The 23,649-nt window shown below is 47.3% G+C and overlaps 1 protein-coding gene across 3 annotated transcripts in view; it reads right to left on the bottom strand.

Moving 5' to 3' along the window:
* LOC1277877 (uncharacterized) overlaps positions 1–7,836 on the bottom strand; it is a 74,740-nt gene extending 66,904 nt beyond the window's left edge. The window contains exons 1-2 of one of the 3 annotated variants that reach the window (XM_061661630.1): positions 7,653–7,836; positions 6,548–7,314 (exon numbers count right to left, since the gene is read on the bottom strand). In XM_061661630.1, coding sequence (XP_061517614.1) covers positions 6,548–7,249 — 702 coding nt within the window. In that variant the 5' untranslated portion in view covers positions 7,250–7,314; positions 7,653–7,836. Of the gene's footprint in view, positions 1–6,547; positions 7,336–7,652 lie in introns of all 3 variants that reach the window. The other 2 variants (XM_061661631.1, XM_061661629.1) reach the window with 2 other exon arrangements.
* Positions 7,837–23,649: the final 15,813 nt, after the last annotated feature.

Raw genomic sequence — 23,649 nt, 5'->3', positions numbered from 1 at the left:
GCACACACCCAGAGATGGTTGTAACAAAGTTTGACTCAATTAAAGCCTTTAAATTGAACAATTTGAGGAACATTTTGAGGCTCCGTCGGAGGCACTTGTAGCATTGATTTAGTGTAAATCAAAGGCATACGTTTTCGGGAACACATTTTCGCTGTAAGTAACTCGAATGTTGCGCTTGTGTTCATGCAACATTAACGTAGCAAGACTGTATGGAGTTCATGCAACATAACTAGTCTCTCAAAACGAATGCTTTCTGTGGCTGATTTTTGAGAATAACTGAAATTCCCAAAACTGTTGTTTATGTCCCTCTATGCGACCTCTCCAAGAACAATACCTCTATTGACAGAAAAGCAGCAGAGGATCATCGGTAAAATAAAACAAAATTTATATCACACCCAGGGCTGTAAATTAAAACCTTCACGATTATCACCGTTCAGCTTCCTTTCATCGATGCCGGGTGTTAACAGCGCGGGCATCGTATCGTAAAGCTAACAAACGGTCGCTATTCTTCGCAATATGTTTAATGATTCCACACCGGCGGCCCCGAACGGGTAAATCTTGCTCTCTCGTCTTCAGCATAAACAACACCGGCTGGAAATATCAACTTCCAGCAAATGAGTATTTGCTGCCGTTAAAAACCAATATACTCTCCACTCCTTTTGCGCCACGGTGCTTCAGTACACCGTTTAGGGCTATCTTCATAAGTCTTTGCGCATTGCATAAAAAAGTGCAAAAGTCGTCGCAAAAAGCGATCAGCTTCTCTTCAAGCGCTTTGAGCACTGCGAATGACACTTAGAGTGGGTCTGGGTTTTTTTTCGGGGGTAGGTGGTTGTTCAATATTTGCGGCCAGAACATAAGTGCCCTCGTGCGCCGCCAACAACCATCGACCAACCGGTGGAGTAGAGGTCAAACCGGTCGAGCGGTCGGTTGTTGTCGTAAAACGTTTCATCCGTTATTGTCACATCATCCACAGCAAACCGCACCAAATCCATCGCGCCATTCTTTCCCTCGCCTTTAGTTATGGGGAGTTTTTTTTTGGGGGGCTCACTGGAGAGTTTTTGGACGGTTTTTATCGTTCATAAAAATTGGCAATGATCGTGATGGAGTTTTTTTTTTGTTGGTTGTTTCAGTCTGTCAACGAGGTCAAAAGCCACCCTCAGTATTCGGTGCATCGATGCATATTCATTAAAATGTGCTGGTTTTGGATTTACTGAGTGGCCGATGCAGTTTAAAGATGGTGATAAGAGTAATCCAGGGCTCGTAAATGGTAGCTTACTGCTTGTGTGAAACGTTGAAGGGGAAGATACGATCCCCTGGTGGTAAATCATTGTCGAAACAAATGTCGAAACAATTTTATTAACAACCATCATCAAATTGAATAAGCTTAAGAATGTTTAAACCACAAGGTTTTATCAAACTCTTTTATAGTCACTCAAGAACTCATATTTAAAACCAATTTCAATATTGATAATACTCCATTTGCTCGTTCAAGCATAGCAATTGAAACAACAGAACAGTTTCCCAGTTTTAAGGTGAACAAATATATTCCCACTAAAATCGAAACCCTCCTCTGCGGATCTCTGCAGAGCACAACACCTTACACGAAGGTCCGGAGCCGCCGCCGACGACGCCGACAACAGGCAGGTTGTGCTGGCTGAATTATTGTAAACCTTCTGTAAAACATCACAAAATTTGCGTCCGGTCGTTTCCGTGCGCGACGCGTGTACATTTCATCGCATGGTAATAACTTACGGCGAGCAACTCATCGGGTCCACGCGAGATGCGCCAAGAGAGCAGCGACGGGAGAATCTCTTCTTGCTTCTTGCTTTTGCGCCTGCTCGTCCCTAGGTTGGACACTTTTTTGTTGCCCCCTTTTGGCACGAAACGTTATTTAATATCTTCTTGGTGGAGCGCAGCACTCTGGCGGATGGTGCGCCTTAAGCATGTCATCCCGTGACTTCCCATTCATACGTTCACCGCCATTCAGCGCTTGACGCGCGCCCGCGCTCTTCCTTTCGTCCGCCCCATTTCACGAGCCCCACGGGAACATGATCAAGTGTCGGCAGTTTTGTACCACACAGCACACACACACGGTGGTGGTGGTGTACACAAGCGGTACACAACGGTATAGGAAGAAATAAAAAAAGGCCCAACAGAAGAACGCCACGTGAGCCCCGGAACCCAACGTGAACCGAGCGCCCGCGTACATGAGACTTAAGCGAGCTCCAAAATGTGTACTTCACGCATTCAAAAATCGAGTGTGTTGATGAGCAGTGGCTCCAAAAAGGTAAAGGGGAGAAAAGCGGGAGTTTGGAATGCAAAGTGCTCCCCCATTTCTCACTCCACCTGAGTTGTCATCCCTACCAAACGCACGAGCCATTCATGATTGTGAAGGGCGACCCGGTTTCGCGTTTGCGCCACGGTTCGCTGATACATTTCTTAATTTGTTGAAATGTAATATATTTTAATGGTCCGATCCATTGAACCGTTTTATTATTTATGATGTTGTTTATGCTCAATTAGACCATATATATAAATATGGAGAAAACGACGAGCTCTCGGACCATCGACGGCAGCGGCCTGTCCTTACCTTACCACCATTTTGCGTTCGCCCGCTCAACGGGGTGGTAAATTCAATTTTGCCAGCCCTTTGGCAGTCGAGTGGCAGGGAGGGCAGCGAACGAGATGAACTTGGAAACATTGGCAGAATGAGATCTCCCTCCCACACGTCGTGTGCCTGTTTCTGTCTCTCCCCGATCGAACCCGTTCCACTTTCCAGCACGGAAAACCGCCGAGACGCTGTTTGTGATTATTGAAGGGACCCCCCCTCGATAGAGGCAATTTCGGAACCAGATCGTTACTGTTGAAAGGCAGAGAGGCTGGGAAAACACACACACACACTGGTGTTAAGGTAGAGCGCACTCGTGTTCTTCCCGGGACGACTTTTCGCAAACGGGAATGATTTATTGATTTCCATGTGAGGAACAGCCAGCAAACACACACACCGAAACGCCAGCAGAAGACGATCAGACTCCGGGCGGCGGGTGGGATGGGAACCATTGGGCACAAGGCTTGCTAGCCTGACCGCGGCGGGTGGAGGACCGTGAACTAGATCGCTTGTTAGAGATATGGCGGCTATCACGGAACGGATTGTAATGCAAAACTAAACCTCGCACAGCCTTCGACGCCGCGTGTTAGACCGCGGACGCACGGGCAAGAAGCGGTGTAATGAATTTATTGCCGGCAGGGCCTTGCCGGGACTTAAAGACACGGCCGAAGGAGATCATCATCGTAAAAGGAAATCGTAAGCTGCGTTTGTTTGTTTAGTCAACGGGGCAGCACCAGCTCGGGCTCTTACTAATAGGCGCGTATCGAGGTCCTCCTTTTACTGTCCATTTCGTGGACCGGGAAGGAATAGCTTTTGCAAATCGTTTTCCCCAGGTCATAAATCACTTCATCTTGCTGCGCGCTATGGAAGCAATGGAAGCAATTGCTGAAAGGCGTGTAGGCGCGCTGCATCCTTGGTCCAGTTTCTAGTGTGTTATTAAAACATTTTAAATCAACAACGTACGATGTCATACAAGCTCTTGAAATTGGCTCAGTTTGTTACAATCTGTGGTGAATTACAATCTTGCCAACGAAGCCAAGGAAGCGGGACAGAAGTACAAGCGAGAAAAACAATGCCCTCCTGTCAGCCGCGGGAGTGTGCTGTGCGCATGATTGACAAATTGATTTGTCCTTTGTGGTATCCAAATTTGGGCAATTGCTTCGTTTCCAGCTGCGCCGTTATCAAGAGGAAATGTCGGGATCGGAAAAAGGGAGTAACGATCGACAATCCACCAAAGTTTGGTTTTTGGTCAAACTCGATTTTTATACCAAAAAACAGCGCAACGGGGACCGATCGCAATGACAAATAAAAATGATAAACATTTTGCTTATAAAACAGTCGCCCGTTTTCCCCCCAATGAGAGATGCACCTGAAGCTGCAGTTGCAAAAAGCAAGCAAAACGGTAACCTTGTTACAGGCGTCAATTTGTCATCGGGCGGCAAAATTTTTGTCAAGCTTTTTAGCCGTACCGCCGGGACGTCGGGACAACAACCAGGTTGGGGGAGAGCAGCACCAACATTAATTCCAAGTCGTACTTTTTTCTCTCCCTTTTTCATTGTTCTTTCCTTTCCGAAGCGAGCAAACGGATGAAAAGCCTTCCTTTTTTTTTTGTTTTACAGTATTTTCAAGCCGCATAAGTCGGCTGTCACCGAATCCATGCTGGTGCTTCTTTTTCGCTGTCCTTCACGGGACATGACGAGTTGCTTCCTTTTTGCGCGCGCTGGCTTTTCACCCCGTTTGGTGGGCTGTCAGCGAATTCGCCGGTGGAGCCCACGAAACAGGGAAGATTAATGACGCATCGCAACCCGGCCCGGGCCCGGTCGGTGGCCCCTTCGCACGGGCGCCGTCGGAATTCTTTCACCCAGCCAGGCACCGTTCCCGAGGGTTCAGCCGTTCGGCACGGGAAAGGAAGACATAAATAAAAGTGCTGCTTTCGTGAAGCGCATTGCTTGGTTGAAATGCATTGGTCCAGCCGCTGCGACAGCCCGAATGCCCTTTAATGTGGTCATTTATTCCGTGTGTGTGTGTGTGCATACGTGAGGTTTGTTTTTTTCCTATTTTCATTTTGGGATAGAGAAGCAAAACATTGACAACAGCGTCGCGATGATTTGTTTCCCGAACGCGGACATGCGTGTAATGTCTCTCTCTCTCCGCCTCTCTGGTGGACACATGGTGGAATGCAACCGCATTGCAGGGCGAATGTTTTGTAAATGTTTTACTTTGTTGTGATCGGATGAGGAATTGTGTTTGGACGTAAATGAAAATTCTGCTGCCTTTGCTGGACTCGCCTTATCAATCACAGCGCAAAATTGGCGGTGTAAATTGATTGGATTGGATTGGATACCTCGTCCGTTTGGGGTTGAAATTATCTCTGATTGACTAGCTCCAATGGTATAATAAATTTGCTTTGTAAATGAAAAAAAAAAACATACTAGCATTGCAGTTGCAAACCATAAATATGGCCTCGCCAATAATGAACCCTTCGGTAGATGCAATAAAGTTTTCACTTTTACGGTGGCTACCAACGGGGCAGCATGCAACACACAAATCACGAGAATCGCTCATTAAGAGAGCTTGCAAATGCGGCACACGCGTCATCGAAAAGGTGTGTGAGGAGTAATAAAATAAAGCTCCATAAAACACATGAGCGCGCGCACAGCCCCACATCAGCCTCGCAGCGCATCGTATAGTGCATCTTTCTAGATTTACATCTTATTTATTCCACCGAACGGTAAAGGTCTAACACCGCGGGGTGAGCAAACCAGCGAACAATGGCATATGATGAACTTTCGCGCAACAGTGTCGAGCTGTGGAGGGTTGTAGGCGAAACCGCCTCTATTTTTCACCCCATTGCAATAACGCACGCTGCATAGTTGCATGAAGGAATGCACCCAGGTTGAAGGCAACAGAGCGTGTGTACTGGGCACGAGAAGGTTAACCGTTGCAAATTTAACTAATTTCAGGTGGGCTGTGCTCGCTCATCGTTTGCACTTAAAATCGTACACAAACTGCATCACGATCAGCTGATTGAACGAAAACTTTAAGTACTATCAGGGATTGAAAAGATTATCTAAAACTTCACTTTAAAAATTTCACAAACTTATTTTTTTTACCAAAATTGGCATGAAAAATAACATCACATATTGTTTAAATTACAATAACTCCTAAAACCCGTTCAATTCACAGCGTCTACAGATGCATTTGACTGCATCCGGTTGCATCTTCCAACACAAGATGCGTCACGCTTACACACTCTCACTTTCGCTGTCTGCTTTTGTGTTGTTGTTTCTTCGACACGCTTATTATTGATGATTTCATTAAAGCAACGTGAAGAAGACGATTGCACACATTCTTTCGCACGGGTAAGAGACGACAAAAAGGGCTTCGACACCGAAATGGGCACACTAAGACACTTCTGTCCCGATGCATCATCTCCATCACGACCATCATCATCATCATCATCATCATCATCAAGACTTGCACTTGCACTTTTACGCTTTGTTATGTCGTTGTTGTTGTTGTTGTTGCTATTTCGCACGTTGGCTACAAGAGTCGAGTTGTTGTTCGAATCGAGCACACGGCACAAGATCACACGCAAACTTGTCATGTCATCGGGGGGTCATCTTCTTCATCGATAAAGCAAAATAAAAACACTTGAACATCACACCAATATATTGCTTCACAAACACACATACACGTCACAGCAGCAGCAACAGCAGCAACATCCAACACTACCACAAATCCAAAGAACAGGACAAACGGGTAATCATCCGTACGACGACGCTGGGATACGATTATGTAAACGAAAGAAGACTACAAGCAAGCGACGAACCCCCCCGTCTGTCCGAATGGCCCCGGTTGCGGGTCAACTCCATCAGCGAGCCATCCTCACCGTGCAGCACACACACCCACCCCACATTCCGTTCTTTGTTCACTCACCTGTTCTCTGAAGATGCGCTTGAAACCGTCGATCGTGTGCTTGTCTTCGCCGAGGATCGCACTGAGCTCGGAAATCAGCAGCCAGCGCCGCTTGTCCCGCCGCACCTCCAGCTCCATCGCACTGACGGAGGGTTTGCGCGGCTCGGTGGAGGCCGGCGGTGGCGCAGGCTCATCGCTTCCTCCTCCCAAACTATTCACCAGTCCGGCTGCTATCGGATCGAACGGTACGAGCTCGGTGGTGCTTTTGTCCTGCTGCACCACACCGCTATTATCACCGCCGGTATCCGTCGCCGTCACTGTACTTGTACCGCTGCCCGTTGACGAGCCGGTTTCACTTTCGTTCGAGTGCAGCGAGCTACGGCGCGCGTTCGGAAACACGCCACCACCGCCGCCCGACGGCGATTGGGCAGAACTGTGCATATCCTGCAGATAGCTATCGTTCTGGCGCAGCACAAATATGAACGGATTTTCCTCCTGCGGCCGGCCACTTTCACTTTCATTCGGGGCACACTTTTCCGGCTGCTGTACGGTGGCACCGGACTGTGGTAGCTCGTCGGAAAAGGACACTTTTTTCGGTTGCTTGTGGCCGGGCTGGGGCGAGGGTGAGCGCGAACCACTAACGCCCGTCGGCTCACTTTCGCTTTCACCGGCGGCCACTGGGGAAGTAGGTCGGCTGGGCGAATTCGGAACAGACCCTTCCATGGTGGATAAGGGTTACGCGGAACTAGAGCACTCTGTTTGCAAGTGAGGTTTGTTTCGGGGAAATTCTTATAGAAAAAAAGACAGAACTAAATTAAATATGTTATTACGTCACACTGAGTTGACCTAATATTTAACACTTTTTCTAATTAAAAAAATCACGCAAAGTAATGTAACAAATCGAAACGGCAATTTTAGTCACACTTGTATCAAATAAAAGACTTAATCGGAGGTTTTTATGAGGCTTTACGAATAAGCGACGAACCTCAACAAAACCCAAATTGCTAAAAGAGATTACTTGTGCCACTTTCTGTCACTTCAAAATTGAAGATTATTTACATTTAAATATTTTCGACATGTACAAAACACATGTAATATTTCAAATCGAGTAAAATCGTACAATTACTTTTCAAAAATACACACAAATTTGAAACACAGGCACACAGTGGGTTCGGACCGTCGGCAGTACGGCCTGTGTTCGGGACAACGGTTCGCGGGCACAACTAGCAGCGCGGTCAGGACGCGAAGCGAAACGAACGCACGCCGGATCGAGCTGAAACTGAACTGTGACACCGAGTGGAACTCAGCGGCGTACGCAGCCAATCGAGCCACGCAACACAGGCCCACAGCAACCCCAGCTTGCTTGAAGCTGGCGGACTCGTGCATGAACCCGCGTGCAGTCGAGCAGATCTCTTCGGCAGTAGGTGTTTTGGTCTCTTTTTCGCTTCTTCACCTGCCAGGTGGAGCAGTAACTGTGGCGCATGAACGCCGTTTGGGGCGCTACACGGTGTGAAAAGTCGATGAGTTACCGTACCGAAGACTCGTGCGCTCCGATCGATGCGGCGATACCCGAACGGATGCTGCTCCAATTCATCCGAACGCAGACACACTAACTGTTCGTTAGAGATGATGCTGGGCGGCTCAGAGCACTGGCGTTCGGACCATATTTGATCGTTTTAGCCCAAGACAGTACAAGAGATGAGCCATTGACATTGAACCTGAACAGAAGCGCAGGCAGAAAGCAAAAGGTTGTTGAAAGGGGATGATGGTTTATAAAAAAAAGATTAAAAGAAAAGATAAATTGAAACAAACACACCTGGCGCGAACATCAACAGCACACTGCCCCTTATAATAAATAACAGCTCAAATTGTGCGCGTTTATTTGCATAGCATGAGGCACGAGGGCTTAGAGAGACCGTGTAAGTGATAATTATAAATTGAATCCAATTATCTCGCTCTCCTTACCGGGAGAACGTGCTGCGGCCGAGGTGAAGTCGGTCCTATTGGCTCGATCGCCTGAACCCTGACCATGGTGGTGTGCCTTCGCCAAGGCGCCCCTTTATTAAACCAACCTCCAACCTCGGTGTGTGAAGTGTGGAGGAGCTCGAGCTAAGCCGCTTTTTGTTTTTTTGCTCCACATCAACAGCTCACCTTCCACGCGCACAGCAAATGCTGGCTGGGCATGTGTGACTACCGAATGACGGTGCGTATAGTTGGCAGAAATAATTTTCATTTCAATTTTGGCCAAGAAAAGCGCCAAGATCAGCCCCCTTCCCGATGACTTCATTATCGGGCACCGGCTTAATCAACCTCCGGTGAAGGTTACGACCCTTTTTTTCAAGAAGCTTCTCGCACGGAATTGCTTTCATCGTTCGCTGGGAATGGTTTTATCAAATGCAGGCGCTCGTGTGTGCCTTCCGAAAGCGTTTCGGTTCGCGTTACACGGTAGCTTTGGGTCAGCAGCATCCACTGCCGTCATGGGAACGGATGCGCCGCATTTGACCGGCTGGGCGAACCGTTAAAGAGGGAGGTACAACCGGCAACCTTCTGTGTGACGAAAAACCGATCGATTGATTTTTTTTCTCTCCTCTCTCTTAACTTAGCTTGATCATCGAATGAAGCAATGAGCGGACGATCAAAAAACCCTGAGCAAATTGCATGGAACCAATGAAGAGGGATGTAACGATGCGATGATTATGAGACTGGTCAATTTTCACGGGGATGCTCCCCGTGTATGAGAAGGTTTGTTAGGGAAAGGAGTTAGAAAATGATTGGGTTTAGTTACTGGCGGATTAGATGCGGCTGGTTTGGGGGAGAAAAAAATCGGAGCTTACGTTTTGCCCGTTGACTGAAAATCATTTGAAATGCAGACGTCTTTCCCAAACTGTTTATTAGCCCGACACATACCAAACATCGTAACTACCAATTGAAGGAAATATAAATGATATAGCTACACTACAAAAAAAAAATCAATTCCAAACAAACCTCATCTAAAGTCGTTAATTCTTGTTTGCAAATTCGACCTCCCAAAACCCTCTCTATTCAACATTTCCGATTGATTTGTATCACCAGTCCCGTTCTGTCGTGCTCGTGTGTGCATAATATGTTCCTGTTGATTTGACGCCATTTCTCATCGTGGCCTGTATCGGGGACAGACAATAAATTTGCATCACCCGTGGCGATGAATTTGTGAGGAAACAAAATACAACGTTTTTTCATGCCGCTGCTTTTTTTAAGTTGCCGTAGTTTGCCCGCCTGAACAGTATGCGAAAGAGGCAATAATGTGCCCAGTGCCGTGGGCAGTGTAATTTTTCACCGTGACACAAAGATTCGTCACCTTCGGGACGGTCTCGCGGTATCTTGCCCGATCGATCGCAGCTTTGCAAATTGGGAGAATCAGACGGAAGAGTAAGGTGAAGGATCCCTGCTTGCTTGGATACAGTGCAGTTATGAATATTGAGATAAATGAATGTTTAAGTATTTTAACATTGATTATGTTGCAGCAAAAAACAAGTTAATGTTTTCCCCATTACTCATGCTTCCCGTTTGCATTCGGTTGTTTACTGCAAAATCAATTTAAATTACGCATTCATGTATTCTTGATCAATCACCAACCAACCGCCGCTGCTGCTGCTCTACATCCGTTTCAAGAAACAGCCGTGCCTGGCCGTGCTCCTTCCCGCTTCTCAAACCCATAGCGCGGAGGGCCGGCTTTTTCAATTAATGCGAGCGAATCAACCGCTCGATAGCGATCGGTAGTGACTTCCAATCGCGAAAAACTTAAAATCCCTTAACCGGCTGTCCTCCTGTGGCCGAGTGGCCGAACCGGAACGATCCAGAAAACACGACGCCGACAACAACAATCATCGGGCCGCTTTCGGAAGGCTCACGGGTACGGCTAAAGAGCCTTCAGATATCTACCAGCCGGAAGTGAATGTGTTCTGAGCGTCTAGAAGCGTCGATTCTCGTTCAGGGCTGAGTTGAGTTATTTTCCAGCCCGAGATGACTCAACCAAATAAGGTTGGAATGGTGGAAAAAATATATCTTCTGATATCTTCCTTACCTCGCCTAGAGAATCGACGTTCCCCCTTCCAGTAGCCATGCTCGGTAGCATGTTATGAAATTCCCTATCAAGCACCGTTCATCCAGCTCCGATTGGATTATTGAATTTCGCAAGACAACAACGCCGGTTGGCCCAAGTCACTTGACCAGCTGTGTCCGTGTTAAAATAATGCTTCTCGCTGGCGCCTTCAGTAACCGGCCATAGCAGGACAAAAAGAAGACCACAGGCACAGGCGCTCCAAAAAATAAAAAGTGGTCCACCGGGGAAGTTGGCCGCTTTCGCAGGCTGTGGAAACATCATAAAGTTGTGCACCGTACAATCATTGCCAGGCGCGCGCGCTCGTTGGACGGCAAAGTTCGCGCCGCCAACGATGTGCAGTTTATTTTGGGCCAAATTTACATCATTATATCAATCACTTCAATTACGGTTCGAGCAGGATCTCGGACCCCTATCCGATCCGATCGCGTATGGCCCCGCACGGTGTGACATTTTTGTTGCTCCCTTTGTGTCCTTATTTATTTTTTTTGTGTTGCCTTGGGAGTTTATTTTTACGCTTTCGGTGGTTAACATGTTTCCCTCCGCCCGGGTTGGTCGTTACGGTCAGTGCGCGTTGTTGTTACCGTGCTTTACCTGTGCAAAAGGATGTTATCGTGATCCCATTACTCCGACGTTAATGGGTTTCGCTTCGGGGCTGTTGTGATATTTGTGCTTGTCCTTTTTAGGGTGTCGGAAGCGGCGCTCCCAGGCTCTCGGTAGGGGAGGTCGGAGTTTGCTGCATGAAAATCCCACACACACACATGGTTGGCTGATCGTGCATACGGGTGGGTAGCTAATAAATTGATTGTACTACACGGCGCTGGAGGTTGGAAGTAATAACATTTAATTATCGATGTGAAAATCAATCGATCTTTTGGCATTTTTTACCTCCAGTTGGCGTTCGAATCGTGCAGTACAATGTTGAGCGTAAATTCGAATCTAACGCGAGGCTCAAGCACGCACCATTCAAATCGAATTAATTGTTGAGATGAAGCTGCAAGCGACGAGCGCGTTTTAAACTTCCAAAAGCTCAACAAGGGCAACCGTGAATCAGTTTAATCGGTTTCTGCTAATCTGCGTTGAATCCACACAAACAACAAAAAACGCCTCATCTGCGTTCTCATCTTCCGGCTGAAGACTCTTCTCTTCGACGCTGATGCAAAGCCCTCTCTAAACCAGCAAATGAACAAGCAAGCAAAACAAAAATAAAAGCCAAAACTCCATCTGGACCCGAGCAGCCGGGTTGGTCAGCCGGGGATTGGGGCAGTGCGTGTGCGCCAATCCCATTGTGTGTTTCTGTGGATGTTCCGTCGGATGAAGGAAATTAGTACCACTTTGTTTCGTTAACGATGATTAGTTCATTCATTACGGCTCGATCGATAATCGTGGCGAAGGATCAGGCGGCATCTTCGGGTGCACAGAGGGGCAGCAGCCGAGTACCAACGATTTATCAAAACCGCACGCCGTGAATCATCATCAACGGCAGCATCCGCCGCGAAAAGCCCCTGCCATCCCCTCTCTCTCTCTCTCTCCAAGCTTTGCAGCATAAGTAATGAGAATGAGGTTCACTTTTCTGCCAGCTTCTTCTTCAGTGTTTTCGTTTGGCCTTTGGGCGCAGCATATTGGACGGATAATATCTTGACAGGCAAGTACAATTGGCTACAGCTTCTCTCTCCACTGCTTTGGGAGGATTGGGCGCATGGCGATGTGTGATCTATGGGGCTCCAACGCTTCGTAGTCCGCACCGCGGTTTAGGTGGAGCATAAAAGAAACTTTCACAGCGGGTGGAGGAAAACAAAACTCAAGCAAGAGAGGAGAAAAAAAAAGGTCACGCTCAACACCTGAACTTGAGCATCGCTCCGGGCAACCCATTTGTCCGGGGAACAATGACACCGACAATGCCACCTGCCGGGTTAAAAAGGACGGGTGTACCGCTGTGAGCTAATTCTCATTATGCTTTAATGAGTTTTATTAGCCACTACTTAGAGCCGGATCTAGTTTGGCGAGTTACCCCGGATAAGCTGCTGATTCAAGCTGATCGCTGATGAGAACCTGACGGATGCTCTTATTCGTATGTTCTTTCTACCCGGTCTTCCACTCAACTTACGGAAATTTGGAGCAATATAAGCTCTTCCGCAGCATCGTCAGTCCCTGGGTGTAATCCAAAACCCAACCAACTCGGTGCAATAGCCACACGAAGTCGTCTTAGGCGGCCTGAGTTACGATTACAATGAAATTTTATGATTCTATAAACTGCATGGTTTATAATGATCGTTTTATGCTGATCTTGTTTTAGTGCACCGTTCGTCTTCCTCTCCCTGCGTGAGTGGGCAGTGTTGAAATGGGGCGTGGAAGTGTTTGCGGCGCGATGAGCTGGGAACGTGGCCGAACTTTCCACCAAACTGCCTTTGCGCGCCGTAATGTAGAACTGACCTTTTTGGTGCGATGCACATTATGGTGATGTTGTTGCAGTTAGCATCGACTGCAGTGTGCACTTTATGGTCGGCTTGTTAATGTTTTTTTTTTGTTGTTTCGGAGGCTTCAAGAAGAGGTCAGCAAAGGTGGTCAACCGTTATTTTTCTTATGATATTGTATTACCCTTCCCGAAGAGCGAAACATGCATTTAAATCTTAAAATACGTTCTATACAGTCTGTATCTCACAGCAATACAACAGCTCGTACAAGGAGTTCCCCTTATTGTCGTAACTGATCCTACCGATTGGGAAATGAAAAAGTGCACGCTTTCCACAACGTCCTGTAAAATACATAATACTACACACCACCATTCTGCCACACGAAAACATCGTAATCTGACCACGCACGACCGTGTTGCGCACAATTTCACAACACCACTAACTCATGCCAAAGGTCATAAAAGAGGGCGGCAGTGTGGTGGTGCTGCGGTGGCGATAATTTCATTCCACGACCCTGAGAATCCTTCGAAGGACAAACGCAAGAGAGAGACACCCCAACAACAGGCGTAACGAATGGGGCGCTTTGTTTTATGTGGTGCGCTCGTGGCTGACGACGATTGGCCGACTGCCGCACGGCCTGACAGGCCTGCAGTGCGTAATTCTCCCCGGGGCCCAGGACACAGGATGCATTTCCATCGTTAAAGGGCGTACGGTTTGATGGGGAGCTGCAAGCGAAAAGCACGCGCATTTTCTTCCAAAGAGTGTCCAAAAGTAGAGCAGCAGCACCCGGTAATAAGCCGGCCGTGTGGCCGTGTGTGCAGCTTCCAATCGGGTTGATTACGGTTTATAGCAAAATTATTTTACGATGAACTGTTTTTAAATCGCACTAAAGAAGTGTAACAGGCGGGAGAGTGGAAAAAAGCGGCAACGTAGACGACGAACGGCCTGAATTATGGTCCCCAAATTACATCCCTCCCGGTTGCTGCTGCTGCTGCTGTTCTCGTCGACGATCCCATGGCCGGCTCAACGTCATAAACCATTTACGAATTTAAGACATCGATGAGGTACATAAATAATCATTACTTTACAAAGTTCCAATATTTGCTCACTTTAAAAACGAATTCCTCAGCATAATAGCGAGACTTGCATGTTTCCCCGTTTTTGTACCGCTCGATCTGACCTTTCTCCTTTCTGCTTTCCGCAACGCACACAGACACACGCTGAATGAGGTAATAATTTTCCCGTCTAATAATTGAATTATGGTTGTCTTTCCAAGGGCATTCAGTGATCAAAACATTGTGGTCAATGTCGACAATGCCACCCCGTCAATTCCCCTTTCGCTCCCAACTTTGCGGCTAATCCACGGGAAGCTGATCGTTCCGTTCAACGGTTGATCGAGCCAACGACAACAGCACACCAAACCAAACTCGTGCACAAACGCACAGAGGCACACATATGATCTATGGATCCTTCTTTGATACCCCCCCCCCCCCCTCCTCCCCCCCTCCGAGGTGTGGTATTGAATGAAGCAACAGGAGGGCACGAGGAGGGGAATGGGGTTCTTCTTGTTCGCGAAAGAATTCCCTGTGAGCAAAAGACAAAACCGACCATGATTGATGGTTTCGTTGAAAATGTAATAATTAGATATGCTCTATCGAGACCTCGTCTCTTTCTCTCTTTCCACCCCCTCCCCCCCTTGCCGGCCCCGGGCACACTACCGGTGTGTACGAGCGTGTATTATTTCGTTGGCTTCCCTCGTTCGCACTGGGCGGCCTGCCTAATCCTGCGTAAGGCACGACGCCCGCAACCGCTCGAGACTTGTGGTCTAATAAATGAAATCAACAACGGTGCCTCGAAAGCGTGGCGTGCACCGTGGCGAGACCTCCCTGTGCCTTGCTGCTGGCAGGGTGGCAAAATGGGAGAAGAAAACCACAGGGGAAAAAAAACCACCCAGCAAGCCATTGCGGGACCAGAGAGGGGAGAGATGTATGTGATTTGATCTTGTTTATCCGGCACCGAATAAATGGCTATCCAAACACAGGCCGTGCCATTTTTGTGACCATTTTGGCAAAAGGCCCACACCAACAAAACACGCGGTGGCAGCAGACGGCAGACAAAAACGCGCTTTAATCTTCGCAAATCCGCTGTCGTCAGGTTGTAGAGCTCGTTGCTGTTGCCCCCAAAACGACTCGCGGCCGGAGATTGTTGGTTAGTGTTGATTTGTTTTAATTATTTTTCCACCCCCGAAGCCTTCTCCACCGCGGCGGGGTTGAGGGTCAGCGATTGCGATCGGCTTTATTGTGGTAACCCCCGGCTCTGGCATGAGATCCGTTTGTGTGTTTTCGATATTATTTCTGCACATCGTCATCGGCTGCTGTAACTCCCTTTTTCGGGGAGCAAACCGTTGCGCCGATTGACGTCAGCAGTAGCATTTAAGCCGCCGTCGTCGTCGTCAAAAAATTGCACAAGACTTAGTACGATGACTGGCGCTAGCGGGAAATTAAATGAGGCGGTAGGTTTTTGCTATTTTTTTTACGACTAGAGCGTGTTGAGCTGCTGCATGCAACAAAGGTTGAGACGCATGCGCGCACCATGTTTGGACAATGTGTTCTTGCTGATCAGGCAAGCTCATCTAGACTTTGGCGGGTCGGCATCAAGCTCCAGACATGATAGCTGACAACCCGTGTCTGTCGTGCTTTGAAATCTAAACACAAGATACGATTGCCATAGTGCACGGAACCTATTAAATCTTCTCGCTTTTACTGTTTATATTTTGCGCATTGAATTGTGAAGTAAAAGTAGAGGAATTAAATGTCCTTGAAAGAAATGGGACCATTTTTCATCCACAAACTCAGCTTCTTCGTTAATTTTCGACGAGTACAATATATATTGTTACTAAATACCTACTTTCAAGCTTTTTGTATGCGATCACTGTCACATCACACAGCCTCTGCAGCGTACGGTCAATCTCACAGGTCTGTACCGACTGCCAACCAACGCACGATAAAAGGCATTATTTCACGATTCTGCAATTAAAGTTAAACATTTTAACCTCCGTGTGCCACATTGGTTCGTCTGTGCCCACGGGGGCGAAACTCAACACGCAGTCGAGCAAAGACAAAAAGAAAGAGGAAATCTCGTGTCACAAGTGCAAATTTCATTAAACTCTCGTTAACCGTTGTTGCTGTTGCGAGCGAGGAAGGTTTTTGGAACTTGCTGGGAGCGTATAGACCACCGAATATTATCCCAACCAAAGCGAAGATCAAAAGTCAAAAAGGTGGATGTCATCACATCCTTTCCCACTCACTCAGTGAGCATGAAATATGTTATCTTCGCTACATGAAAATACTATAAAAGTAAAGTGTGTGTTTGCCTTCAGCAAAAGGGCAAAGCATAGGGAACGAGATTACCGCTCGAAAGCGCGGTCCGGATTTATGCGCGGTGGATGTGGAATGGCAGCATAAATCACTCCTGCGTCGCATCAAACCGCGTCGCTTCGGATGGGGTCGCACAGAGTTTAACGGTCAAACTGCAAAAGGCAATTTAGCATTATTTTGTCTTAAATTTCCTCCTGCTCCTGCGACGCATAACAAACTTTGTACGAAACCCGTTCGCGTGCACACTCGGCCATCTATTGCGGGTTTTTGCAATTTTCTCTCGCGGTGGACCTATTAAACAGACCACCAAGATTGGCAAGATGATTGATCGAATCATAATCGAGGTCCGAGTGGCAAATGAGACCCCACTTACTGTGCAGCGGCGGAGCCCAGAGCATGACAGATGCGAGAACAGGATAGTGGAGAAATTAATTAAAATGCAATTTCCTATCAGGTGTACCTGATCTAAGCTGGGGATAATACAATGTTTTAGCAGTGGATGAACGCCAACTGGACCACTGGACTGGACGGGTGAAATGGACAGGAGAGTAAATTTTATGTGCAAACCCCGGCCACAGTTCATACCAAGGGGCAATCAACGATAATCCGAAATAAAGATATCGGATCGTTTTCCAAGCAAAGTCGTTGCCGTTTAGATAAAACATATCTAAATTCATGTGTAGTGCATCGTATGATCACTTGTTACGAACGATGACTGTTTAAATCATGCGTCCAATGTACACACTGATGTACACACTGGCTGTTCCAACAAACGAAATGTATCGGACATATCAATCGCACTCGTCACTTTCTGAATGAATAAATAAAAGTCGTTCTTCCGACTTATCCCGAAGCCCCTTTTAGATCTGTATGCTTTACCCTCGTCGCAGAGATCATTAATCTGCAAGCTCATGAAAACCAGACCCCGTATTGAAACATTGAAGTCAACGAAGGTGCGCAATCGTCTTGCTTTGCCGTTAGCAGCTCTCCATGGGCTTCCTCTGTTACTGATGAAACTAGCCGATAGCTATAACTGGCGTTTAATGTGACTATCGTCATGAGGCAGCATCATCTCCTTGGTGTACTAGGTGGGCGATGGGGGGACATGATCGTTTGACGAGAGATTAGCATCAGTCATCGTCAGGATGTCTGAACCGAAACCCGCTTCCGTAGATGAATATTGATGTGCAGCGCTCAGGTGCAGCTTGTCTACTTGCTCCTCCAAATGCTGTTTCTTCCTCGAGCTCATGACAAATCGTTTCGAATTCATCCACGTCTGGGAGGCCGCCAGACTGCTTAGGAACGAAGGGAGGGAACCCGGAGCAGAAGGTGGACAGAAACATTCCAAAATGGCTCGGTAATTGAAATTGGACCTTGTGCAAACGTTATTAGTGACGAAGCTTAAGGTAGGATCATTCATCAAGATGTCACTGGGAGATTCTCCAATACGGTATAATCGCATCATTTAACTGCATGAGGAATTGCCTATGAGTTTTGATAACACAGGCACATCATTCATCAGAAGTACTCATTGTGTGTAGGATTATAGCTTTTTTTAACATAAAACAGGTAATAGAACACGCACTTTCAAGCGTTAATACTCCTCCATACCAAACTCCTTGTGCACTTTGCTCAGCTCTAAAAGAGTCAAGGCTTTGCCGTATGCCCCTGTGTCCGGTGCGTATGGTACTTCTCCCATTCGTGCAACCCACAACAAGTACTGGTGCAAAAAAAAAGCAGAAACCCCCAACGTATCTCCCAGCCGTCGATTTATCTTTGCCGCCTAACAATTCAATTAACATATTAATTACATCGACGCTAAGTGCTCGGAAGGGCTTCCGCTCTCTTGCACTCTATCTCTCTTTCTCGCTCTCGGTTCTGAAGCTATCCCTGCGCGGTGCAACTACCCGGGAGCTGGTTATCCCCGATTGCTTGCCACTGGCGGCATAATTCTGGCCACCATTAGACAGTGGCAGCAATGCAAGCTACTACTGCTGCTAGATTGGTGGCAACCGGTAAAAGAAGGAGCACAAAACAACCCTCCCACCTTCCCGAACACCCGCTGCCGATGGGATCTTGGAACGTTGGCAGCCAGGTCTCTCTTTCGGGGTACGCGACCGCAAGTGTCGCAATTACGTTCCTTCCCTTCCGACGGACAAGCACGACACACACTCACATGAGAGAGTAGAGAGAGAGACATGTCATGTCCTGAAACGGCGCACTGCAATAAATTATTCTTCACCAGTACACACTCCCCCCTTCCCTTCTTACCTTTTCGTCGACCAGACCAGCAGGGACGCAGGCTAACCTCCGGGAATGAACGCGCCGTGTACGTCGATGATTATCTTCCGGCCCCGGACGCATTTCCTTCGACCCGTTTGTGGACAGAGTTCAACAGTGCGCCGGGCGATCGGCGCGACACGACGCACGTAGTGTAGTTGGTCCCACCCGCGCGTACGCGCCAAGGGAAGGCGTAAATCCAAACGCTGTCGTCGGTACGTCGTGTGCTTACGGGTTTCGATGTTGTTCACGTCGAAGTTTGCCTTTTCCCTGCTAAATACCTGCTCCCACCGCTCACCCTCGCCACACGGAGAGTGTGACACGGGGTTCGATTCTTGGCAATCGAAAACGCACTTCAGCGGCTCCGGTTACTCCGGTTCCATTTTTCCTTTTCTGCGAACTTCAATCGATTGGCTACGATTGCGAAACCTGCGGGAAAATGTAATTAAAAAGCAGAGCGATCGAAAGGCACAAGAAGAGTTAGCTGGCGGCGGTACGTACGGGCAAAACTAATGGAGAAACCTTCTTCCAAGGCCTACTACTGCCGCCGACAGGATTAGAAAGATGTATGGCAACGCGCGGTTGTCCTCGAGACGGTGGGGGGGACACTTTCCGACCTCTCCAGGGGCAGCACTAATGAAGATGTAACTTTATTGGGTGTGGGGGAGGGGGGAGGCAGAGAGGTGGTGACAACAGTTACGTGCGGTGCAGTAAAGTTCGATCGATTTTATTGAACCGTTCAATTGGTGTCGCCGCAACCGGGGAGGAGACACACAAGCACATAAATATCCCGCCGGCATTAGTGCGGTTTGTACCTTAGGGAGACTGTCAGGCAGCAGATTAAGATTGTGGGACAGTTTTTCTTGGTCTGGTTAGCAAGTGCATCCTTCGTTTAGTGAGGGAGGAGTGCACTGCGAAACGAGTCTTTAATTAAATTGCCTATCGGGGCCCGGGAAGGGGATCGTGAAATGTAGAGTTGTAGTTAAATTAACTCAAACGATTAAATGTTTACGATTATATGAGGAGATGTGTAAGCCTGCAGATGTGTTCGAAATTGGATTGCAGTTTTTAGTGTCATCCATATTTAATGGTAATATTATTCTGCGGGGGAATGTTTCCTTTTTGGTACATATGAACAGGCTTATAAAAAAGGCCGTGAAGAAGCTATTATTACCCAGCAAATGCCTAAGCCGTCGAGCGACTTCATCAAACCGTTCGATATTAACCATTCAACACGATCCACGATTGACAGGATCAACTCTCCGCCGGCTCAGATATGGTCATAATCGCATTCGTCGGCTGCAAAAGATCAAAATAAACTGCGCGCTTGTCTTGGAACACAGAAACAGGAACATTTGTTCAATCTTTTTTGTTGTGAAATATGTTGTGACAGCCGTAAAATAGCAGCGGATTATAGTTGGTGAAGCCGTGTAATAATGGTTCACAAGCGTATTAAAAGAATCCATCCAGTTGTTGGTACACCAGACCCCAAAACAACAATCAACCTCTAATATATAATTATGAGTCTCTCGCATTTCCTTCTTCATGTTTTCCTCCATCACTGGTAACGCATATCATTAGGCGAAAACAACAGTACGATAAAATCACGACGCTATTCACGTGTGTGTGTTTCGTTCCTTTGCGGGTGTGGCCATACTTTCCCCCCTCGCTTATACTGTCGAATATGTTTTTGTGGCCGATTAAGAGCATAGAGGGATTTTTTGTTTTTTTTTTTGCACATGATTAGGATGTTTTTTTGGGTTTGTGTGGTTGCTGCTGCTGCCTTGTCAACATGCGAATGCCAAACCCTGCTATATTTCGCCCGACTTGCGCTCGTAACCGCCCCCCACCAGGGTCAGCAGCATCAAATGTGGTCCGAAATGTGAAACATGCGATCACCCCGACGGATAGTGCGTCCGCCGACAATGGCTTTCCTGAACAACGGGCGGGGTTTTGCGCTGGCCAGCACACAGCAAGAAGGTGGTCCAAACATTCCCAAAAAGTAAAACACAGATACAAAGCAACGCACGTAAACATTTTAATCGTCCCCGGTCGGTACAAAGTGAGATGTTTGGCCAACTCTTTCCCCCCTTTTTTTTTGCTTAATCTGTCCAACTTTCAATTTAGTTGTTCTTCTGTACCCACCCGCTTGGTTTTATGCCTTTTTTTGTGCTCTCTGTGCTCTCTGTCTCATTCAACCGATTGATTTTAAGATAATATCGACATTGGTGGAATTCAGACCACCGAAACCGGACCCGACCTCGCTTCCCTTCCCTACTGCCTGTGTCCTATAATTTTTACGCGAAAGAATGCGATCGTTTTGTCGACTACTAAGCGAATTTTACGCACACCACCGCGTAAGGCAAATTGTTTTGTTGTGGATCGATCGCGCCAGCATTCCAGTCAGCAAGGCACATATTCTGCAAAATTCCAAACATCACCTGAAGGAGTGATCTTCGTTTTTTTTTTATTAATTCAATTTTGCTGCATCGTACGTCCGTGATCGTGGCATGGGGAAAGGGTGGAAGGTCAAATTACCTCATATTGGTGCAAACGTGTCACAATTAGGGCCCTCCAGTTAGCGACTCCTGTCATTCTACGGTAATTGAGGGAAAAAAGCTTCCAGCCACCAACCCGTGTACCAGAGCAGGAACGCAGCAAATTGCCTTAAGCAAAACAGGCGACAAGCTGGGTGTGAGATGAACCTTCTTCCACCTTCCACCCTCAGCGTGTGTGCCTTAAAGTGTCGTGCGATTTAGTTTTACTCGATAAAAATTCAACCACGATCGCTCTCGATCAAAAGACAGTATCGTAATTATGGAGAAAATTACGCCACGGCTGGCTGTCACTGTGTCCCCGTGATCGTGCCTTCGATCCTCGAGCCTTTTGCTATAGCTGGCTGCTGCGTATGATGATTGGGAGGAGAGAAAAGAACCAGCACCACGGGGAAGAAACATATTCAATTTATGTTCACGTAGACATTTTGCGAGTGTTTTCGCATGAGTGCACCTTTTGCGGAAACAATACCACATTCAACCGCTGGCAGGAATGTTTAATATCGTCGCATTTTTTACACCGAACCTGTGGCTGCACATTTTGCACCTTTTTGTGTAGTCCACGAAATGCCAGTTCCCATTGTCTTTTTTATAAAAAAAAAAGAATTTTATTGCCGTTGGAAGAATGCACGAATGGTGATATTTATTGGGCAATTTTAGTAACCGTTCGGTGCTATTGATTTGAAAGATCATATAAATTCAACCAACCATTTGGCTTGCTTGGGAGTGTGAAAAAGAAACTGGCGTAATCAGTATTGGCTAATTTATATCAATGAGCTTTGTGAATGCAATAAATTCAATAAAGAGTAGCCTTGAAATTGATTGTTGAGAAGCTTTCGAAACATTTAAATTAAACTAAATTAGTATCACCTGCTTAATGTAACGATACATTAACTGATCCTTCAGCACACACCACCTCAATCACAACCTTAACCACACTAAACCGACACGAGTAATTGAAAAGCTGACCCCACCGGACTACATTTCAACTTCGCTCAAAACATATCTCCGTTTTCGTATCCCGAAGGCAATGCTTGATAATTAATAATTAACCCCTGTGCCTGCCACCCGTTTTTGCCCCGTGTGTCCTACGCCGACGTTTAGTTTTGTACCTTTCTTTCGCTTACCATTCATTACCCTCGAGGTGCATAAAACCGTACCCAGCACCCAACTACCGTTTGGTGGTGGGTTTCGACGGGCCGTCGTGGTTTGATCCGGTTTGAAATTCCATTTGCACCCGGTGGTCGATACACACACCCCAACGGTGGCATCCCCGTGTCCATTTATCATTTACAGCGCTCTATAATACCCCGTCCACAGAATGCCGGAGGATCGCTCGCAAAAATAAAAAAAAAACACAGGCGAATGCTGGGCTACGATTGGGGAATGGTGGAAAAACAAGCATATGATGGAGATTTGTATGGGTTCGTCGCTTTGGAAAAAGAAACCACCTGCGAACGAGGGCGAGAAGTTTGTTCCATGTCAACGCGCGGATCAGTTTGCAACTCGGGGCACGAGCAGCCAGCACCACACAGTCAAGCAAATCCCAATGGCTATGAAATTGAACCGTCTCCCTGTGCTCTCCTTTGGTGGATTATCTTCGTGTGTGCGCGCGCACAAGCAAACATTAAATTGGCCCCGTTGTTGAATCCGGGCGATGAATGAGGATTTACTTTGCAAATGGTGCATCTATGTCCCAGTCGAATGCTGAAGAAAGGGTATGTTTAATATTTCATTCCTTATCTTGCAGCTCCGTGTGTCCCTCCCCCCCCCGCGAGGTCAGGGCATTCCCCACGGACAGGGAAAGGCTTTCATTACTCACGCAGCCTGATATAAATTGCTCATAAAACGTCCGTTCCTTTATTCGTTCGCTGCAGCTGCTAGAAAGCTAAACAAAATAGCAAAACTTGCCAAGAAAGCGCTTGCAAAGAAAGCAGAGACGAGTAGAGAGACTGGTGGATGGATGGTGGTAGTGGTGGTACGGCATAAATTAAAATGATAAATTGATACCGCCGAGAACTAACTCCCTAACATTCCAGGGTTGCGTTTTTGCTTGCACAACGCGTTGTCGCGCGTTCAACATGCAATTAGCTTTTGCCAACATTATACGCAGGCGGTGGGCTGCGGGAAGTGGGGACAAACACACACACACACACACACACACACACACACACGCATAGAATGCAACGCGCTAAAACAACCTTTTTGCCGGGCACGAACCAGCAACACAGCCACAGAGCGACGGACTGCATGCTGTGCCCGCTGCACCAAAGCGCCGTCTCTCTCTAGGAGAAGGTCTTCCCGGGTCAGTGAGGGAGGGGGGGGGGGGAGGGGGTCTGTGGTGGTGAGTTTTAGAAAAGTGATTATTTTCCATGTTTGCGTGCCTTTCGCGCGCTCT

Source organism: Anopheles gambiae, chromosome 3 (assembly GCF_943734735.2).
Source record: "Anopheles gambiae chromosome 3, idAnoGambNW_F1_1, whole genome shotgun sequence".
Lineage (NCBI taxonomy): Eukaryota > Metazoa > Arthropoda > Insecta > Diptera > Culicidae > Anopheles > Anopheles gambiae.
Note: the sequence above shows the minus strand (reverse complement) of the source record. Positions and strands in the feature narration are given on the sequence as shown.